Source organism: Plasmodium vivax, chromosome 2 (assembly GCF_000002415.2).
Source record: "Plasmodium vivax chromosome 2, whole genome shotgun sequence".
Classification (NCBI taxonomy): Eukaryota; Apicomplexa; class Aconoidasida; order Haemosporida; family Plasmodiidae; genus Plasmodium; species Plasmodium vivax.
In genome coordinates, this window is record NC_009907.1 from 624284 (window position 1) to 644642 (window position 20359).

The window sequence follows — 20359 nt, forward strand, 5'->3', positions numbered from 1 at the left end:
GCTCTTGCATAGAAATATGCAGTAAATGGGATAGAAGTAGATTTTTCTTTTTTTTCTTTTTCTTTTTCTTTTCCTTCTTTTTTTTTTTTTTATTTTAAAAAAGGCGTTACTTCTCTAATGAGGGAAAACTTCCAACTTTGAGGAAAGCAGAGGAGTTTCCCTTTTTGTGAACCTGCAGTTTGGCATGCCCCTTTGCGACTTTCTCAACTAAGGTCACATCATATGCATACATACGCGTGGTGCGTAGTAGCTGACTAGGGGATACTTCCTAACAAGCTTCCTATTGAGGAGTGGGATTTATCCGCCGAGGAGAAACCAAAACAGTTTAATTTAACGTGAAGGAGAACGCAGTGAGAGAAAAAAAAGTAATGCCCGAGAGGAACGAGCGCATACGACTATGTATGCATATGAGTGTATACCTACGCAGGTGACGTGTGGTGGTGGGGCATCAATGTGCTGTTCGATGAAAGCGAATGGTGGAAGGATTAAGACCATCACCCATAGTCACACATTAATATGTGCTTATGCCATTTGAGTGATTAAACCAAACTGGCACGGCCTCTTCAAAATGGATACGCATATGCATGTATGCACAATGGTAGCTCTGTTGAATGTTTTTTTTTTAATCTCTTGCACATATTGTGAATGTTTTTCCTTTTTTTTTTTTTTTTTTCACAACACAGTGGTTTATGCGATCTCGTGGGGGGATTTCATGCAGGCGTCAAGGGACATCATTTCGAAATCGCCAGATAGGGTATGCCGAGCGGAATGAAAATGCGAAAATGTGATGATGCGCAAGGAGAGAGACACACCATGCGGATGCAACTGCCAAACGAAATTAGCAACAACGTGTACGATGCAACTAAATTCTTAACTTCTTCCCCTTTTTGTAGACAAGATACGTGATAAAGTTGCATAGGCCAACCGAGGGAATTATTTTGAAAGTCACGGATAATAAAAATGTAAGATTATTTGATCGCCATCCAGGGGGACGCACCTCTCGCTGTCTTAAAAATTGCATATTCATGCGTGCGTTTTGGTTCACCAGATGCACTCCGTTGTGGTTATCCTTTTTACACAACGCATACCTACACAGTGTCTCCCTCTCCGAAATTTTCTCAGAGCATAATGTACCGATTAAGCAAAAATGACAACTTAAAGAGGATAGAAGAATTAAATTCCCTTTTTCTGATGTGGGGTTCCAGCGAAAACGCCAACGAGGCCTTCCCGCTCAAGCTGAGCAGTACGGATGAGCGCGCACAGATGGGTGCCCCCAAATGGGTGCATGCCATTGTGTGTTTGTGTGAATAAGTACGTGTGCACAGATGGAGCTGCCCCTTTGTCAATATGGCTTCCCAAATGCCCTCTCGCTTCAACCCCCCTCCCCCTCTACAGGAAGTACGGATAAAACGGCCAATGACCCCAAGGCGAAAAAGGGCACTTAGGAAAAAAAAGAAAAAAAAAAAGAAAAGAAGAAGAAAAAGAAAAAGAAAAAGAAGAAGAAAAAGAAAAAGAAAAAGAAGAAGAAGAAGACCAACATGTGAATTGTGGCCAACACCCCTACTTGGGAAATTACTCTTTATTGCTGCACTGTGGGGGAAACATTTACGATTCCCTCACCCCACTGAAAGTAATTTATTTTACGTTCTTTTATAACTTGCACCTTTTGGAAGTTCGCCCGAATGCTTACGTGTTAGTAGGCGGGGTTATAATTTCCCTTCCTGTAGGCCTCTTACTTGCAAAGGACCACGCGCATGTGTATGCATACGCCGATGTTATTTTTTTTATTTTATTTTATTTTTTATTTTTTTTTTTTTTGTTTGTGTGTAATGGAAAATATGAATACGGTGATAATTTTTGGTATACATTTTTGCAAGTGTAAAATGTATAAATTTTTTTTTTTTTCCCCATATGCACTAATTAACGCTAACAATTTTATGTAATAAATACGTAGCAATTTGCGTTTTATTGGAAGTTTATTTATTTATTTATTTTCTTTTTACTTCCTACGCCTGCGCTGTTTAGCTTAAAGCGTAAATGTAAAGTGTGCCTGCCTACTTCCTCTTTTCCGCAGCAGCTTACACGTGTATGCGCATATTTACATATATGACGTGCAATCTGCGCTGGAAAAAAAAATCAACAGCTGGTGGTATGCGAAACTGAAAAATTGGAACATGCGCTTCGTTCAGTTGGCGAAGTGTACAAACGTAGCTGCGAGCTTGGCTGATGGGATGTGCTAATAAAAAAAAAAAAAAAACGAGCATAAGCATCTCTCTATCTCTGGCCAACGCATCATTCGAGCGCATCGCGCGAAGATATCGAATTGTATGCGATAAGTATTTGCGAATACGGGAGATGTAACAAATGGCACAGAAAAAAAAAAAAAAAAAGGCAAGCAAAGGAAGAGAAGCAAAGAAGAAGAGGAGCATTTATCCTTAATTAAAGTCCCTCCCCCCCTTCCGCAGCTTTTCCCCCCGTTTTGTAAATTTCATTTTTTTTAAGTTTGACGAAAAAAATTATTGAACCAAATATGCATGCGGATGGATGAGGCAAACCGGAACACACTGCCTACTTCGCCTTTTCCTTTTACAAAATTTTTAGAGGCACAATTGATACGTTTGGCCTGATGATGTGCCAATATGTATACATGCACATGTACACCGTGTGGTTCATTTTTTTTAATACACACACAACGGTCTAAAGTTTCAGCAATGCCGAAAGGTTTACCTTTGCATGTATGTTCGTCAGCACCACCAACACCACCCGATTAGTTCCTCCCCGCGCACAACTGTGCGTTCAGCGCGATAGCAATTGTGAGGCAGTTTATTCCTCCGCCTTTGCTTATAGGTAGGAGGAATAGAAGCGAAGCCAAAAGAATAATAAAAAAATAATAATAAATAATAAAAAAAGAAAAAAACAGGAACGAGTTAAATCTCGAGAAAGAGCGCAGCTGAATGCTATCTCAAGGGGAAAGAAAGGAAAGGGTGGCAATTTTTTTTGTACGTAAAAGTGTAGCGCGTTTGTAAGGGGATGCACAGCCGCATGGTTCAGCATAACTGAGCAAGAATTTGTGCACACAGTGAGACGGGCAGCTAAGCGGCTAGGCCGAACAAAGGCCAACCGACTAGGCCACGCGAACTGCCAACTGGCTAGGCCGCACGAACTGCCAACCGGCGTGACCAAATGGCAGAGGACAAGTCTAGGAAGGGGGCCTACATTAACAACCCCGAGTTCCCGTACAAAAACCTGAACATCAAAAAGATCGAACGGATAAGGAAAAGCGTCAGTCTAGGCAGCCAGTTTTTCAACCACAAAAATCCAATTAACGATGAGTCGGGAGGAAGAGAACCCGTTCCCAGGCAGGGCAATTCGCAAAATTGCCCAAATAACTTAAGCAAAAAATTTAGTAAATCGAAAAATTTTATAGAGAGAAACATTGAGAAGATATCTAGCTTAAGCAAAAAGAATGACATGTTTTTGAGGACCAAGAAGACATGTAACAGGAGCCACGTGGTGGGTTATGACGTATATAAGGATTCAAAGGGGGGCGTAAAGGAGAAGGCCACCACAGTTTTGGGCGCCGGCCCGCTTAAAAATAGGGCCACGGGGGGCACTGCTGGGAGTAGTGCTAATGGCAACCAAAGCGGCAGCCACAACGCTTTAAGCAAAACCCCAGTGAACCTTCTGAAACATAAAACCACGCTCGTCCATGCAAAACACAAAAGCGCAGAGTGCGATTCGGCCAGAAACAAGACGTCTTCCGCGAACGGTCATAACAACGCGGAGGAGGCTCTCACAATTGCGAGAAAGTTCCCGGGAATAGGTGAGAGGGGGAATAAGCAGCAAGTGGCCACCAATTTTGAGAGGTCCAAAAGCTTTGCCAGGCACCACGACGTGGGCGGTGGCGCGGCGACCTCCACTGCAAAGCTTGGCAGCTATGCGGCGAGTCATGCTGCTTCCAACCAGGCAGGCGCGAACTATGGAAGCGCGAACCACAGCAACAGTAATACTCTTCTCAGAAGGCAGAAAACACTTCTGGGTGATGACACGATAGGCCAAAATCGCAGGGAGAAAGCGCCCCCCCCAAGAATCGCCAGCAGAACGGCGGGTCACGACAGAAGCGAAACGCATTTGAGGAAAAACACACAGATAAGCAACGGAATGATAAAAAAAAACGAATGGGTTGATGTGAAGAATAACATAACCCAGGGGGAGGTAGCCAAAAAGAAGAAGCAACAAACCAATGCACATGTCGCACCTTACCACGCAGATAAGGATGTACATGTCACAAATGAAGGGGAAAAAAAAGTGGAAGAGAGATTAAAAGAAAGCTCAAATGTAGTGTCACCTTATGAAGAGCATGAAATGGAGAATAAAGAAAGCGATCATGTGAGGGATAGGAAAATAAAACGAGAGGGCACCTTAGAAAGTCAGAGAAGTGCAGACAACGAGATTGGACAGCAAAAATATGATGCTGCTGGTGAAGGGGTGCTTATAGATTGTACGAACCTTCAGCGGAAACTTAAATCGACAGATGAAGGGGAGCATATGTACACGCAGAGTAATTTCCCAGGTGGTTACCATTACGGTGGAGGTGGCCTTCAAAAGGGTGGTCGTGGAGGCGATGAGATGTGCGAATCGGGCGCGGAAGAGGATGGAAATGAGGAACATGACGCATCGGATGGAGACAACGAAGTGGAGGAAGCGAAAGGGAGTGAAAGAGATCACACCTCGCAGGAAGAGACCAATAAAGCAGCACCACCAATCTGTAATAGCAACGACGCAGGGGCGGGAAAAAAAGAATTCCCAGAAAAATCGATAAGCCTAAACGATAATTCTTCCCTCGATACGGTCACAAATTATAGTGTGCAAAGTAAGAAGGACTATCAAAGTTGGGGGGGAAAAATGAAGCAAAAAATTGGAACAACTAAAAAAATGGGAAGCGTTGACTATACCTCCCAAATGGTGCACAACGAAACGGGTAAAGCTCTCTCTTCTCAATATGCACATTTGGACTCACTTGGGAAGAAGACAAATGAAGAAAGACTTACAGGTAATAAAAATGTGAACGAATTTTTTGGAAATGTTAGAAGCAGCTTTGGAGCATTTGACGAATTGCTGTCGAGGCGGCTGGCCAACTTAAAAGGGAGAAGCCTCCCACCAAGTGGAAGGTATGTGCTGAATGGGGCGAAGGAAGAAGGTGCCCACAATGGTAGTGCAACGATTAGGAGACCAAATGAAGGTCTCCCCTCGCGTGATAATTATTCCTTAAATGAGTATCGGGTCACTGGGGGAAAATCCATGCAGGGGGATTTTTCGGCCAAATATAGGGAAGGACAAAGTGACGAAATGGAGAAGCCCACTGAGGAGTCAAATGAGATGGCGAGGACATCCATCAAGAGTGAAGAAAATTTCCCCTTCGATCGAAATGGCTATAATTATGTCAAAAGAGAGGGGCAGAAGGAGACAGAGCAGATTAAGCATAAGCAACAAGCGAACATACACTACGGAGAAATGATAGCTAGCCAAATGAAGACGTTAGATGATAGGCCCTGTGATGAGTACGCTAAAAAAAGTGACTCTGCACGCTCAGATAAAAGCTTGTCAGATCCGCCGTCAGTGCAAAACGTGCATAACGTGCAGGTGCGCACATGTGGCAACGGTTTGGAGAATGCGGTCGAGGAGGGGGACTCCCCAACGGAGGAAAGAAATCCTCTAAATGAGGACACGCTTAAGAAAGAGTTGGCCAATTCGTATGACTACGAGTTTTCGAGCTCGCGCAAAGCGAATCATAGCCTTTCTGGAAGTAACTTTTCTCCGCTGCACAAAAATTATTCGACCGAAGGGGAAAACCTGGGCAACGAGGACGGGGGAGAAGCGCACAGCGACGATGAAGACTACAAGTCGGTGACGGAGAAGAAATCGACGGATGATGAGATGGAGGAAATGGGGGAGGAAAACGAGGAAGCAAACGAGGAGGCAAACGAGGAGGCAAACGAGAAGGCAAACGAGGAGGCAAACGAGAAGGCAAACGAGGAGGCAAACGAGGAGCTAAACGAGGAGGAAGAGGACGAAGAAGAAGAAGCGGGGGAACTACCCAATGATCTTCCAGGCGATGTCGAAGACACAGCGGATGACAAACACTCCGGTGGGAGCAGCCCCGAAGAACAGTTTTACGGCGAAGAAGGACACCCCAAGGAGCCTACCAGAGGCTATTTTGACAAGAGCATAAATGAAGACTCAGTGGAGAAGGAGCATCTGTACGGGGTTCTCGAAAGTGAGAAGATTCCCAGTAGGGTCTTCTTAGCAGTAAATGGGAAAGAAGCGCAAAAAGGTGTGCAAAAAATTGCGCACGACGATTCGGGGCAATTTAATAAGTTGGGTGGAGAGCCCTTCGCAGGCAGGCGCGGAGAAGTCAGGGCTGAGGAAGGCACAGAGCATCGTGCAGATAATCCAGATACGCCAGATGAGGATAAACACAAGTTCCTGTGCAGCTCCAACGATACATACCACGTGGACGTATTGAAATTGTACAATAATAAGCTATCCCACGAAGGGGGGAACAAAAAGAACAATAAGCTTATAAACAAAAATATGATTTTGAAGGAGATATTCGGCTCGAACTATGAGTCCAGCTTGAAAAAGGAGCTGAACGAGTCGAGCAATGTGGTGGGCGGCGAGGAGGAGGAAGCGGCGGAGGAGGAGGTGGATGACGAAGCGGAGGAAGAAGTGGAGGATGGCGCCGAGGAAGACGCAGAAGAAGAGGCGCAACATTACCCACACGAGGACACAACCCAGGAGCCGTCGAACAAAAACGCTGCACCCATAAGCGATGGTAAGTACGACCATTATGTAAGCAACAAATCGATCGGAGGAGATGCCCACGAGCCGTTCGAGTCCCAGTTTGATAAAAGCAAAAGCGTGGAGAAGGACTCATTTGGAAGTGAACTAGCCAACGACGAGGACTCGTTGCTTAAAAGGTATGAGGAGAATTCCTCCCCCCTGATTTTATCCAAGCCGTTGTTTAACGACAAAACGAGTGAAAGCAGTTATAACACAAGTGTGTTAATGGGCCGAGCAAAAAAGGAGTCTCTGACATTTAGGGATACCACCGCAGGGGGAAATAGCCATAAGGAGAGAAACCGGAACGGTGAGGTGCTCTTAAAAAAGAAAGGGCTTCCAGATTTAGAGGACACGCCAAATTACACAGAGGAGAAGCGAACGCACAATGCTGATGAGTGTTCGAGCGAATATAAGGAAGGAGGATATACGTCGGAGGCAGAGTCGGAGCAGGTGGCGGTAGGTAAAGCGCAGGACCCATCGATGCATTCACATGTTGTGACGAATGGGTGGGAGGAATATTACCACGTTGGGGGAGACAGGTATGGGGAGAGCAGCGATGCGAAGAGGGCGGAAGAACCGGAGAGCGAAAACGAAATGGTCAACACGGATGGGGTGGACGTAAAGGCATCTTCGGAGGAAGTCAACAGCAGAGCACCAAATGAAGAGGAAGGGGAACGAACGGATGGACTCTTTGCAAAAAAGAGAAAGGGAAGCGAGCAGCCATATGGCCATTACATTGATGAGTATGAACAAGACTACGCGGTGGTGAACCGGGAGGCAGGCGAAAGGAAGAGAAAGGAAGTAGACGAGGGAATGGGGAAGCATGAAGCAGGGAGGGACAGCCAAGGTGGGCAGTACCGCAGTTATAAGGACTACGTAAAGGGGGAAGAACTCAGGGGAGAGCGCATGGGAGAACACATGGAAGAGCGCAGGGAAGAACACACAGCAGGAGCAACGGAGGGTAACCCACTGCAGCCTCACAAAACAGCGTGGACGCGAAAAGCGCAACGCACTAGCGACGGAGTGGCGACCACAGAGAATGGATTAACACACGGGCATGGCGAAAGTCATGGGGAGAAGAAAAACAACGCCATTTGGAAATACAGGGATAAGAAGTTCCTAATCTATAGAGACAAACTATTTGAGGAAAAAGAAAAGGAAGCAAGGCAAAGGAAGTCCCACTTGAATGACCAACTGTTAGACGCGCATTATGAAAAACAGTTGGATGTAAATAAGGAGAGGGAGTATCTGTTCGACTCTATGAGCGATAATTATAATTATGGCTACCTGAGGAAGGGAAGGAGTGGCAAGAGGAGCTCCCAGATGATGAATTTGTATGAAAGCATTAAAAGCAGAATGGAGGCTAGCGGAAATAAGGAAAGTGGCAGTAGCAACTTGAAGAGCGTCATAAGTGACGACTACTATTTGGACTACATAAAGAATAGGAGAAAACATAGCCACAAATATGAAGGCGAAAAGGGAGGGGTGGGTAACTATAACAAAGCGCAGCAAAGCAGCAACGAAAACGAGCTCACGCTAAACAAAAGGAAGAGGAAGAATATTTTCGAAAGTGACAGCCTGATAAATGATAGCAAAGATGATGCAAATTTTAATCTGCAACGTAATAATAGTGAATTCCTGGAAGATGTGAAGAAGAAAATAAAAAAAATTGACCACATAGAGTGTAGCCATTTGTCCTATGGGAACAGCGAATGCTCCAAGGCAGCTGCGTTGTACAGCAGCATAAACGAAACTACCAATAGTAGCCACACCATCGTATCGAAGAGGAGCAAATACATTTTGAAACACTCGAATGCTTCCTCCCTTTATGATGACGTCCCTTTGTTTTTTAACTTTGTTAACTGCAGCTCAATCGTGTTAGGCTCTGAAATTATATACGTCACAGATGAGACGTATGGGAAGTGCGAGAATATTTTAAAAGACAAACCGTTCAACACGGCCAACGTGGAGAGGGGTTACTATGAAGATTGCTCCAATGACCTCTACAATGTTAGGAATACCAATTTGAGCATTGGCATAGGCCATCATAGGGAGCGCCTCGACGAGAGGGGTGGCCAAGGGAAGGTTGCCCATTTGCAGGGCGAACAAGTGAACCGTTCTGGTGAGGAGAGAACCGGTGGAGGAGGAAGCGGTTACCTCCAATGTTCCGAAGAGTCAGCTAAATGGGGGGAGTGCCCGGGGTGGCTCACCAAAAGGAGGATAAAAAAATATTTCGATTTCTGCATAGTGAAGCTGTGCAAACCGACCCTCATCAAAGGAATAGACATTGACACGAATAATTTTTTGGGAAACTACGCTCCGTATGTTTCTATCGAAGGGGCGTACATCGAAGATGACATGTTAATGAGTGCGAAGTCGTTTTCGAAATATGTGGACCGGGTTAAATATAAGAAGAAGAAAAAAAACGACTTAATGTTTGAGAAGGACTTTTTTTCGCACCACCCCCCTCGGGGGAGGAGCGGCGAGAGGGGCGCGCACAACGAGAAGGGTGAATGCGGTAAGGCGGGTGATGTCAGCAGTAGGGATAACGATTGTAGTGCTGACGTGGAGAGGAAAGACCTCTTCCTGGCTAGCCGAAACAGCAGCGGGGAAAACCGCTACTGGAGCAACGACCGCAGGCGTCTGGGCGAGCACGTGCTGAACAATCGGGAAGAGGTAGAGCTCGTGATAGACGGGAAAACATATTTTAAAAGAAACAAATATTTTTATGAACCCATTTTGATAGACCCCCTTGACAAGTCGGACCAAGAGTATGAAAACTATTTGGAAATTCTAAGGTATAATGATAAGTATAAAAAATTGAGGACTAACCCTAAGTCGACGTCGTTTGTGGCCAACGGGAATGAGTACCGCTATATAGACAATAAATTGTACACGCTTGTGGATGTGACGAGGGAGATAGCTAGTAGGTACCCTGGAATCCACAAGGGGTGCTTGTTGAGGAGTTCTCCTTCCCCCCTGGGCGAGGGCAGGGGGTACCCCGGCGGCGACCGCTATGGGGAGCGGCGCGAGGATGGCAAGCATGGCAAGCATGTCGAAAATGGCAATAATGACGAAAATGGCAATAATGTCGAAAATGGCAATAATGACGAAAATGGCAATAATGACGAAAATGGCAATAATGACGAAAATGGCAATAATGACGAAAATGGCAATAATGACGAAAATGGCAATAATGACGAAAATGGCAATAATGACGACAATAGCGATAGTGGCGAAGGGGAGGGGTGCGCCCTCCTGGCGAACTCGTACAACTCAAACGCGCTGTTCCTAGACAACGACTACTCAGTAGAAAAGAAAATCTACAACGACCTGCACAAGCAGTACCAGTGGGTGTCCATCCTGGAGGACGAACGGATGAACCCCGGATTTAAAAACTACAACCATAACTGTTTTAATATAAACACGTGTAATAAAATATTTACGCACCTGATTGTGTGTCTACTCCCCGATGGGGGTATAAATAAATTGAGAGTATACGGAGAGATAAAGATAAGTGAACATGTTCGGAAAAAGAGTTACAAGAAGACGATCAACGTGTGTGACATTTTGGATGGATCCCACGTCGTCTACACAACGGACGAGTTCTACGGAAAATCTGAAAACATATTGATCGATCAAAACTCGGAGTATGTTATGGGGTGGCAGACAAGAAGACTCATCAATCGGCCCCTACGTTATGTAGAAAATTTGACGATAAATAACATGTCCTCCATTTTTTTTAATAATAACTATTGTATAATTAAGCTCAGTTTTCTCACCACCATTAAGTACATCGAAATTAACACCATTTTTTATGAGTACAATTTCCCCTTGTGCGTTTCGATTGACTACTGCTATATGAAGGAGGTACATTCAGAGGAGAAGTCCAAACAGATTCAATTTTTTAGTGAAAATATTGAGAACATTCAGTGGAAGGAGCTTCTCCCGTTGTCCTACATCAAGGGGAACCACATCAACTTCTTCACGGTGAATGGCAGCAGCTCTGACGCGGCCCCGCTGCCCGACGTCGTGTCGTCTCACCTCCGCCTGAACATTTACCCGGACGGGGGCATAAACACGATTAAGGCGTACGGCACGGTGGTGGAGGTGTAGCGGGTGTAGCAGGTGCGGAAGTGATGGGTGGAAGTGATGAAGTGCTCGGTACGATGCCCACCGCGCCAGCGGGTGCGAACGGCAGGACGACTCATCGCGTATCACTCTTATATGCTTCCCTGGGGAGAGAAAAAAACTGCTTGCCCTTATGCATAACCCGCTTTGAATTAAAATCACCCTGCTCGCCACGGTCACTACGCCTTTCGAAAAACACTCTTGTTACGTGTACTAGGGCACCCGATTGGTTCACCTGTATGCTTTAAACACATCCGCAGGTAGCCACTTCTGCAACTGCGGACGTGGCACCGTTGAGATGCTTCCACATGGCGATGGCTTTTTTTTTTTTTTTTTCGTGCAACTTGTCCCTGTTTTTTTTTTTTTTAAAAGCTAGTCACTATTTTGTTATGTGTCAATTATTTGCTCATTTATTTAGCATTCATGTGTTTTTTTTTTCCTTTTTTTTGGGGGGCCACTTGAATACGAGCTGCCAGTTTGCTCATCTGGAACGGCGACTTTTCCAAAAGGGAAGCAGCAGTGTGAGTTTGCCTTTGAGTTTGCGTTTTAGTTTGAAATTGCGGCATTATGCCATTGCTGCCCTGCGCGGGGAGAGATAACGCGGCATGTGCGTAGCGAAGTGGAACTGCCAATGTAGAGGTATTGTCCTCAATTAAGCGCTGCTTTGAAGCGTCAAAAATAGCAAAGCGCAGGAAGAGAAGCAGCCCATTAGCGCAAGCACGTGGTCACATCGGCAGTGTGTGACAGGCGCAAAAAAATGCCAGTGGCAGTTCGGCGGAAAATACATTTAACCATGTTCTTCATTTTTCACCCCCTCTACACTGCAAACGGGAGGAAGTATTAACAGTCGAGCGCGTGGAACGGTAGGGGAAATAAAGCATTTCGGATTGGAGAGTTAATTAATATTTTCACCATATAGATTTTTCCCCCCATATGTTCATCGTCACTACGCGTATGTGCTCGCTGCATTCTTGTCGTTTTGTGCGGCCATATATACGCCACGATAGTAGCACGACGGAAGGGGAACCACCCCAAATAGGAGAAGAAGAACATCCCGAGGCCTCCCCCCTCCATACATACATACGTACGTACACACAGGTGCAGCCCCGTTTGATATTTACCGAGCCCCTATTCAACAGAACAGACGGACAGAAAGATGAAAGGAATCGTCGTTACCATTTTCCTCTTTCTGGCACACCTCTGTTTCGGCTTTAAAAAATTCGCGCCCAACCAGGCTCTGAATGTTGTATCCAGAAGGGGGAGCCCAAGCAGCAGGTCCTCGCAAAAGCTGCACGAGTCTAAGAGCATAGATCTGGCCAATGACCTCAAGGAGAATGACCTGATTCCGAACGTGAAAGTTATGGTACGATGAGGATCGGCCGTTCCTGCCGTTGTTCGGTCGTCCGGCCGCTTCGTTCGTCATGCAGCCTATACTGCACTGTAATATGCGTTATTTACTTCCCCCCTTTTTTGCCCCAGATCGACGTGCACAACATGAGTGGCACGGACCAGCCGGGGGAGGAAAACGACTTCAAAGCCATCGACACGCACGAGCTGTTTAAGAACAAAAAGATACTCCTGATAAGCCTGCCGGGAGCTTTCACCCCCACCTGCACGTCCAAAATGATACCGCAGTATGAAGACGAATACGATTTCTTCATTAAGGAAAATAAATTTGATGACATCTACTGCATCACCAACAATGACATTTTTGTGTTAAAAAGTTGGTTCAAAAATATGAACATAAAAAAGGTGAAATATGTGAGTGATGGGAATAGCTCCTTCACGGAGAGTATGAATATGCTTGTGGATAAGTCCAATTTCTTTATGGGCATGAGGCCTTGGAGGTTCGTTGCCATAGTGGAAAATAACATCCTAATAAAAATGTTTCAGGAGAAAGACAAGCAACATAATATGCAGGCGGACCCGTACGAAGTTTCCTCCGTTGCGGCTGTTAAGGAGTTCCTTCGGCAGAACCAGCTCTGAGGGGGGGTGATAGAAGTGAGAGTGATAGAAGTGGTAGTTATAGAAGTGGTAGTGATAGAAGTGGGAGTGAGAGAAGTGGGATGGGTTGACCCTGCCGAATTGTTGAGCTTTGGTTCCCATCGTTTAGAAGGCCCAACCGTTTGTGGGGGTCCCAACGAAAGGCGCATTTCATCGAAGTGTCTTTCCCTTGTGGTGCACGGAAGTGAGCGTGGGCAGTCATTTGTTTACATTAGCGTAGTTGTTTATTTTATTTTTTTTTTTGCATTTTTCATCTGACACGCAGATGTGTACGGGGGGTGAACTTGTGTGTGCACCGGGGCTCTCCCAGGCCCAGTTGGGAGCCTTCAGCGAGCGGCTCTGCACGAAGCATGCGAAGTGTGCCCGCGCAGTCTCATTTGTACAGTTGACTATTTAAAATTAATTTGGCAAACATAAATGAGTGTTCACTTAAACAGTTGTTAAAAAAAAAGAAGTTTTACTGTTTGTGGCTTCGCTGGTGCTCACTAGCCAGGTGTATTACTCGCGTGTGTGAGCATTTCCGCACAAGCAGGAGTAGCACTACTGCCGCGGAGGGCAGACCGCAGGCCAGCATACGTGGAGGCCAATTTTTAAAGCGCAGGTTGGAACGCACCCAAGTGTGTACTCCAATTTGACAGCTGCTGCCAAACGTTGCCTTGTTTAGCGGCGAAAGGGGTGGCACACGGGGTACGGCCATCCGTACGTGTGAGAAGCGATGAGATAAGGGGTGGTGGTGAAAATCACGACTGTGCGCTTCATACGCCTACGGATTGCCCCACCCATTCAGCTGCATCCAGAGGAGCAACCCCCACCCCTTCAACGGATGGTCATATTCTGCATCCCCGCACAGTTGTTCAGAAGGATGTTCTTGAAAATATCATCATCATTAACATTCTTCATGGTCTCTATATTATTATTCTGGACTTGTAATTCGTTTTCTATTTTTTCTCTCTCCTTTGGCTTCACCTTGTCAATAATAATAATGCTGTAGTTGTCCTCCTTCTCCAAATATAAGCTGATGTCATTGTCGAAGGTGTGTTTTCTTAAGTCATACGCGTTGACATAATCTCCCGGTTTTAAATGCCTAGCGTTACACGTTTTGGTGAGTATTGTGTTTCCCTCGGATTCGTCGTATAGCTCTACAAATGCGTAGACGAGCTTGTCTAGCTTTACCTTTCTCGAGGAGGATTTGCAACTCTTCGTGTCTGCGAGAGAGCCATTTTCTTCGTTCACTTGGAAGAGATCATCGGAGGAGAATTCCTCCACGGTGTTTGAGCTGACCGAGTTTTTCGTTTTCCTCTTCAAGTTAACGTTTTTATCTTTGCCTCGGGTCGACCTGTTTGACGCTCCCTTTTGGCGTCCACTCAGGGATGCACTGTCCTCTTGAGCAGCGTCTCCAAAGGGGTCACGACACCGTCCATTGGGGGAGGCGGTACTGGAAGCGGTGGTGTTGGCAGCACCGCCTCTCCGCTCATTCTTCGAATACGGGTCGCTGTCGATGTACTCCACGTTGAGTATGAGGAAGACTTTAGAGTCCGCCTTGCTCAGGAGGGGCAGGAAGGGGTGCTTGTTGTACCGCTCTTGAGAAATATGAGCAGAGTTAGAAGAGCAAAAGGGGTTAATCAATATGATGAAAATGGAGACGTGCAGGCAAAGGTAGAAGGAGCTCTTCATTCCATATTTGATGGATAAATCTTTGGGGAAAAAAATCAAATCGTATTTACATATGGGGCAAATGTCAATAGAAAAGGAGTACAAATAATTGTACGTGTTATTATTCGCATCGTGGTTTATTAAATGCTTCGAATTTTTACACTTTGACATGGTCTTGCTTAATATAAAGTCGCAGAATTTGAGGGCATCCGTTCGAGATAGGAAGTGGAAGTCTAATCCATCCGGGTTGGACACGATGTTAATAATATTTTCGTTCATATTATATTTTAATAATAAGCTTTCCAAAAAGAGGAGTGTTTTTTTATGCTCCACTTTCTGCCTAACCGACACGCAGGTGTTGTATGTGTAGGGAGTATACGTCTTCTTGCAGTCATCACATTGGGTGTATTTTATTACGTAATGTAAAATTAGCTCCATCTCGCTGATGAAGTTGTTTATCAATTCTTCTTGTACACTCAGATGGATTTTAATTCTTTTGCTGTGCGGTTCTGTATATAAAAATTTTGCGTCCAATATTTTTAGCTTTTTCAATTTATTCACTTTTTTTAAGCATAGGGCTAGTAATTCCTTGCTCTCCAATTCGCAGTATACCCACCTGTTGTGCAGGTACCTCTTGCACTCTCGGCAGTAGTATATCAGGTAGGTGTCCTTATTAATGTTGACGCTGCTGCTTTCTACGTTTTGCAAAATGCAGTTGCTGCACATTTTTGATGCGTTCGCCTTTATGCTGTCTCCGCACAGGATGCACGCGATCAGCTGCGTGTTGTCGCTTTGTTGGTGCTCCGCGGCGTCCACGTTTTCGTAGTCCTTCCCGTTGGCTGGGGGGCGCCACTCATGGGGGGCGCTCCCATTGGGCATCAGTCCATTTGCTTCTCCACTTGGCATCAGCCCATTTGCTTCCCCACTTGGCGCGCCGTTTCCCTCGTTTCCCCCCTTTCCACCCCCCTGCATGGAGTTCAAAATGTCGACGAAGGAGGACGCGCGGAAATTATTCAGACTCTCGTTGTACGACTTTTCGAAGTCCGTTCGTTCCGTTTTAACCTCCAGGTGGGCCTTCAATTTGGCCTCCCCTTTAATCTGCATTTCAGCGTGTTTTTCCACTTCTGCGCTCCCTTCATTGGCGGCCATCTCGTCAGTCTCGCCCCCCTCCAGCTGGTCCTTCAAAAACACGGAGTTCTGCTCATTCTTTGCGCACTCACGCTTGTCGAATTTAACGTACACTGGCGCTTTCTCCTTGTCTTTGTATTCGTTCTGTTTGCTGCGCGAGGCGAACAGCTTGTGTTGGTTTTCCTGGGGGGCGAGCATCTTGTGCTGGGTCTCCTGTGCTGTGAAAAACTTGAACTGGGTGTGGAAGCGCCTATGCTGGTTGTCGTCGTTGGAGAACAGCTTGTGCTGGTTGTCCTCGCTGGAGAAGAGCTTGTGCTCATTTTCGTTGCAAGAACTGCCATTGGGGGTGTCTTCTTCTTTCCCCCAGCATTCGCCACCGTTTCGTTCACCGCCGCTGTTGCGCTGGGCCCAACTGATTTTCGCAAAGTCGTTCGCCTTGCAGTCACCTTTCTGATCGTCGCTGTGCTTCCCCTCGTCCGTGCCTGCGTGGGAAACATCCCCATTTTGGTGCCCCTCCAAAGAACCGCCATTCACTTTTACGTCTTCCTTTTTCGCATTTGCCCCATCCTCGTCCAGGAGGAAACTAACTTTCTTGGTGACCTTTTTCTTCGGCGTCGGTTCGCTGGAGGCTTTCTCATTCGTCAAGGCTGCCGTCTGTTCAGTTACTTCCTTTTCGCCATTCTGGCAGGTTTCTTCCTTTTTTAAATTGCTCATTTTGCTCTGTTTTTCTTCTTTTTTGGAAAATCTATGTAGGTATTTATTCAAGGCGGGAAAGAAAGTGGCAAAAAAGTAGCAATAAAAAAAAAAAAGGAATAATCTGCCAATGGGTTAAGAGGAACTTATTGCAGAGTAGAGTATTATACTTGAGAATGTCCTTTCATAATGCGGTTTGTTCACTGCAGGTGGAGGAAAGATTCCGCATAGTTTTTTCTTCCCCTAAAAATTAAGGGATATATGTTCTCAAAAATATTTCAAAAATCGTCGTTCTTTTGGTATTTTGTTCTCGTTTTATCCTTGCACGTACGATTTGTGCTTTTTCTCATTTATCGTTTATCCTTTTTTTTTTTTTTCAACTTGTTGCCAGTTTTTTGGATGGATTTTATCTCAATATGGTTTATTCAAAATGGAAGGCAAGATTTTCTCTGCGGGGCTGAAGGCAGAAAAAATATTTCGACGGTCGCGCATAGCGGGGGAGCATTAAAAAGGCGCCGCATGCTTTTCGCCCTGTTTGCTTCGACGGTTTTTGTGAGCCTTTTTCCAGAGTTACTTGTGGCTTCCGCTTTTTTTTTTTCTCGCAAAAGGGGGTATGCACAAATGTACACGTTTACATGTTTACGTAAGCGCAGGAATGTTCCCTTTCTCCCATGACCTCATGCTCATGCTCTTGTTTTACCCTTTTTGGGCACTTCTTTTATTCCCCACCGCGTCAGCAGAATTCTTCGGAAGGGCCATAGTGCGGAGTTGAGGGCGGGACCGGGATATTCCTGTATACCCCATGTGGCGCCGCATTATGTTAGCTCATGTATGCGTTGCGTTTGCTTTTCCCCCACGTAGGCGTGGAAGCGTTTTACATCAGCGCTAATTGGAGCACTATCGGGTAAACCATCATGGAGTTTTTTTTAATCTTACCAATACGTCAATACGCAAGTAATAAAACGTTTCATTTGTAGCATTTATGCTGCGGCTTAAGAGTAATATACATTGGGGGCAAAAAAATTACCCACCTTTTTTAAAAAAAACGACGCCATTTTGACATATGAACGGAGAAAAAGTGAGTTAAAAAATTGAGGAGAAAGGTACTTTCACTGAGAAGGATTAAGCATGCCGTTGAAGAACCACATTTTGTGTCAAATTGAAGGAACAGAGCGTTGTGCCGTTCGTCTGTTCGCCAAACTGGCACAATTTTTTACTTAAAAAAAGAAAAAAAACAGAAAAGGGGGTAATTAGCAATTCGCCAGTTGCATACATTTATTTACCCGTCCTTTTGGAGAAAAGAAAAAAGGAGCTCTCATTTTTGAAAACTCTCATTTGAAGAATTATCATTCTGCCTCATCGTCATTGCAGAAAATGAGTGAACAGAGAGAAGAGGAAAGTAAAGAAAAAGAAGTGGTCCAGGATGTTGAAGCGAAGGAGGAGGGGAAAGAATCAGGTACGCCACTAAATGGAGACTCAAGTGATTCTAAGAAAAGGAAGGAAGGTGCGGAGGATTATAGGCAGGCCGTGGTGAAGAAGCGTGCCCTGCCTGGTGAGGATGATGGTGCGCAGGTGAGTACGCAGGCGAGTGCGCAGGCAGATGGTGCCGTCGAGGTGCGAGTGGAGGAGAAAGAAGAAGAGAATGATGAGGGGGATGAGGAAGATGAAGAAGAAGAAGACGTTGATGATGATGATGAAAATGATGACGATGAGGAGGAGGAAGATGAAGAAGAAGAAGACGTTGATGATGATGATGAAAATGATGACGATGAGGAGGAGGAAGATGATGAGGATGAGGAGGATGAAGATGAAGATGATGATGATGAAAATAATGATGAGGAGGAAGACGAAGGAGATGATGATGATGATGATGATGACGAGGGAGAGGACGAACGAGACGCACTCGAGGACGGCGCGGATGAAGACCCCTACTTGCTGAAAGACGCAACGTACATCCAAAAAAACGAGCTCTGGAGAAACCGGCAGAGAGTCCTGATCGTGAGGTCGCCGCTAAAAAAAAAGAACTGCAAATCGTTCGTCGAAAATTTAAAGCTGTTGCTGCCGCATCATAAGACGGAAAGCAAGTGGAACAAAAAGGCCAAAAAAACTGACCTGTGCGACATAAGCTACAGCAGAAATTGTAATAACATTATCTTTTTTGATATAAAAAAAAAAAGATATTGTTTGTGGATTTGTAAAAATAAAACAGGGCCTTCCCTATATTTTGAGATTTTGGATTATATCCCCCTGCACAGTTTACTCTTTTCGGGGAACTGCTTACTTTATTCCAGGCCGCTTTTAATTTTTAGCAAGCCATTTGACGAATTGGAGCACCTGAAATTGATTAAAGAGGTTTTCATTCAAGTGTTCGGGACGCCTAACTACCACCCGCTCAGCAAGCCCTTCTACGATCACTGCTACAGTTTTGTACATGTAAATAATTTGATTTATTTTAGGCATTACCAAATTATGCCCATAACTTTAGCAGACTCTAACAATGTTAATAAGCAGAAGTTGGTGGAAATTGGCCCCAAGTTTACTCTACATATTATTCGTATCTTTGAGGAATGTTTCAGAGGGAGGGTTTTGTATGAAAATGTAAAGTACAAGAATTATGTTTCCCCGCAGCAGATGCGGATGGAAAAGAATGTGCATAAGAAAATGGAAAATTTAAAAAAGAAGAAGAAGCTGTTTAAGAGGATGAAGTCTATCCGGACCCCCATTAAGATGGACATAGACTTTTAGGTTTTTGGTGGTGGTGGGCTGCACCTGGGCCTACCACGAGAGGAGGCGCCCCCCGGACCGTTCCCACGCCCGGTAACGCGGGTGCGCATTTGTGTTTGAATGTGAATGTTTGGTTGAGTTTTTCCCCCTTTGCATGTGTCTGCGTTTTAGCGTTATTACGCGCTGTTACGCCTTTTACACCGTCTTGCACCTGTTTACGCCCATTTGTGCTTTTTTTTCGTTGAGGGGTCGGCGGCGCGAGCGCGACGCCCACTGCGCGCATACAGGGGAAGATACCCGCACTAGGCATATGTGTGCCGTTCCTTCTTAAAAACCTTCTCGTGAAAAAACGGAAGAGTTGTGGACGAAGAGAACGCCGTACAAAATGTGTTACGCGTGCCCCTGTAGACGCCCCCCTTTTTTTCTTGCCAACTTTAACCCCCCGTAAAAAGTAACATGCGTGCATAGTAAGTACATGCAGCATGGTATATTTAAAAAAAAAAGGAAACACATACATATTGTGTTATTAGCAACCTCGCTGCTTTATTGAGTGGTGTTTAAAGGGATTGATACAACGTTCTCTTTTTCTTTCCGACATATTTGGTAAAAATAAATAGGAAGGCGGGTAAAATGCTATGAAAATTTTGAATTCTCTTTTGTTTTTTTTTTTGCAGTTAAAGGGGGTAGCCTTTTATGTGGAGAACTTCCCATGATGTTCCTCTTCATCGTGGCAAAGAATTTCTTCGCGCTTTCCCATTTTTGTTTTCCCCACAGCTGATGCTAAGAAGGGAAAGCAACGCATAAGCATGTGTTAAACGGATTTTTCTGCAAAATGGCTTTTTTTTTTTTTTCCATTTTTTTTTTTTCCCAACGCCCCTTTTGCAAAAAAAAAAAAAAAAAAAAAAATGATCCATACGTCCGAGTATACATTCCAATGTGCGCTTCGCGTGCGTAAAAAAAAAAGGGGAAGGCGAAAAAACGTTCGAAGGGGAAGCAGTCAAGGCAGAATACGTGACAACTTAAATTTGCCTTCCCAGCAGAGGAAGAGTAAACATGGCAAGTGTATGAGTATGAATGCCCCCCCCTCCCAACGTTATGTACGCATGAACGCTTTTACGTACCTTCAGCGTGCCTGCATATAACTGCTGGATGGGTAACGCGTAGAGAGCGCAGAGAAAGAACA

General features: G+C 45.1%; 5 protein-coding genes across 5 annotated transcripts; 4 read left to right on the plus strand and 1 right to left on the minus strand.

Moving 5' to 3' along the window:
* Positions 1-91: 91 nt before the first annotated feature.
* PVX_081750 (signal recognition particle 9 kDa protein, putative) lies at positions 92-1445 on the plus strand (the record flags this gene model as incomplete). The annotated part of the gene is made up of 5 exons (XM_001613575.1): positions 92-365; positions 684-754; positions 894-962; positions 1123-1243; positions 1396-1445. Coding segments are annotated over exons 1-5 (312 nt in total). The 5' UTR covers positions 92-364.
* A 1444-nt stretch (positions 1446-2889) lies between these two features.
* On the plus strand, positions 2890-10959 carry PVX_081755 (hypothetical protein, conserved; the record flags this gene model as incomplete). The annotated part of the gene is made up of 1 exon (XM_001613576.1): positions 2890-10959. Exon 1 carries the CDS (start codon positions 3184-3186, stop codon positions 10957-10959), a length of 7776 nt encoding a protein of 2591 aa, XP_001613626.1. The 5' UTR covers positions 2890-3183.
* A 1171-nt stretch (positions 10960-12130) lies between these two features.
* PVX_081760 (peroxiredoxin, putative) lies at positions 12131-13418 on the plus strand (the record flags this gene model as incomplete). The annotated part of the gene is made up of 2 exons (XM_001613577.1): positions 12131-12337; positions 12454-13418. The coding sequence occupies 2 exons, from the start codon at positions 12131-12133 to the stop codon at positions 12958-12960; spliced, it is 714 nt and encodes a 237-aa protein (XP_001613627.1). The 3' UTR covers positions 12961-13418.
* Positions 13419-13794: 376 nt separating this feature from the next.
* PVX_081765 (mRNA decay protein, putative) lies at positions 13795-16473 on the minus strand (the record flags this gene model as incomplete). The annotated part of the gene is made up of 1 exon (XM_001613578.1): positions 13795-16473. One exon carries the CDS (start codon positions 16471-16473, stop codon positions 13795-13797), a length of 2679 nt encoding a protein of 892 aa, XP_001613628.1.
* A 929-nt stretch (positions 16474-17402) lies between these two features.
* PVX_081770 (hypothetical protein, conserved) lies at positions 17403-19197 on the plus strand (the record flags this gene model as incomplete). The annotated part of the gene is made up of 1 exon (XM_001613579.1): positions 17403-19197. Exon 1 carries the CDS (start codon positions 17827-17829, stop codon positions 19195-19197), a length of 1371 nt encoding a protein of 456 aa, XP_001613629.1. The 5' UTR covers positions 17403-17826.
* Positions 19198-20359: the final 1162 nt, after the last annotated feature.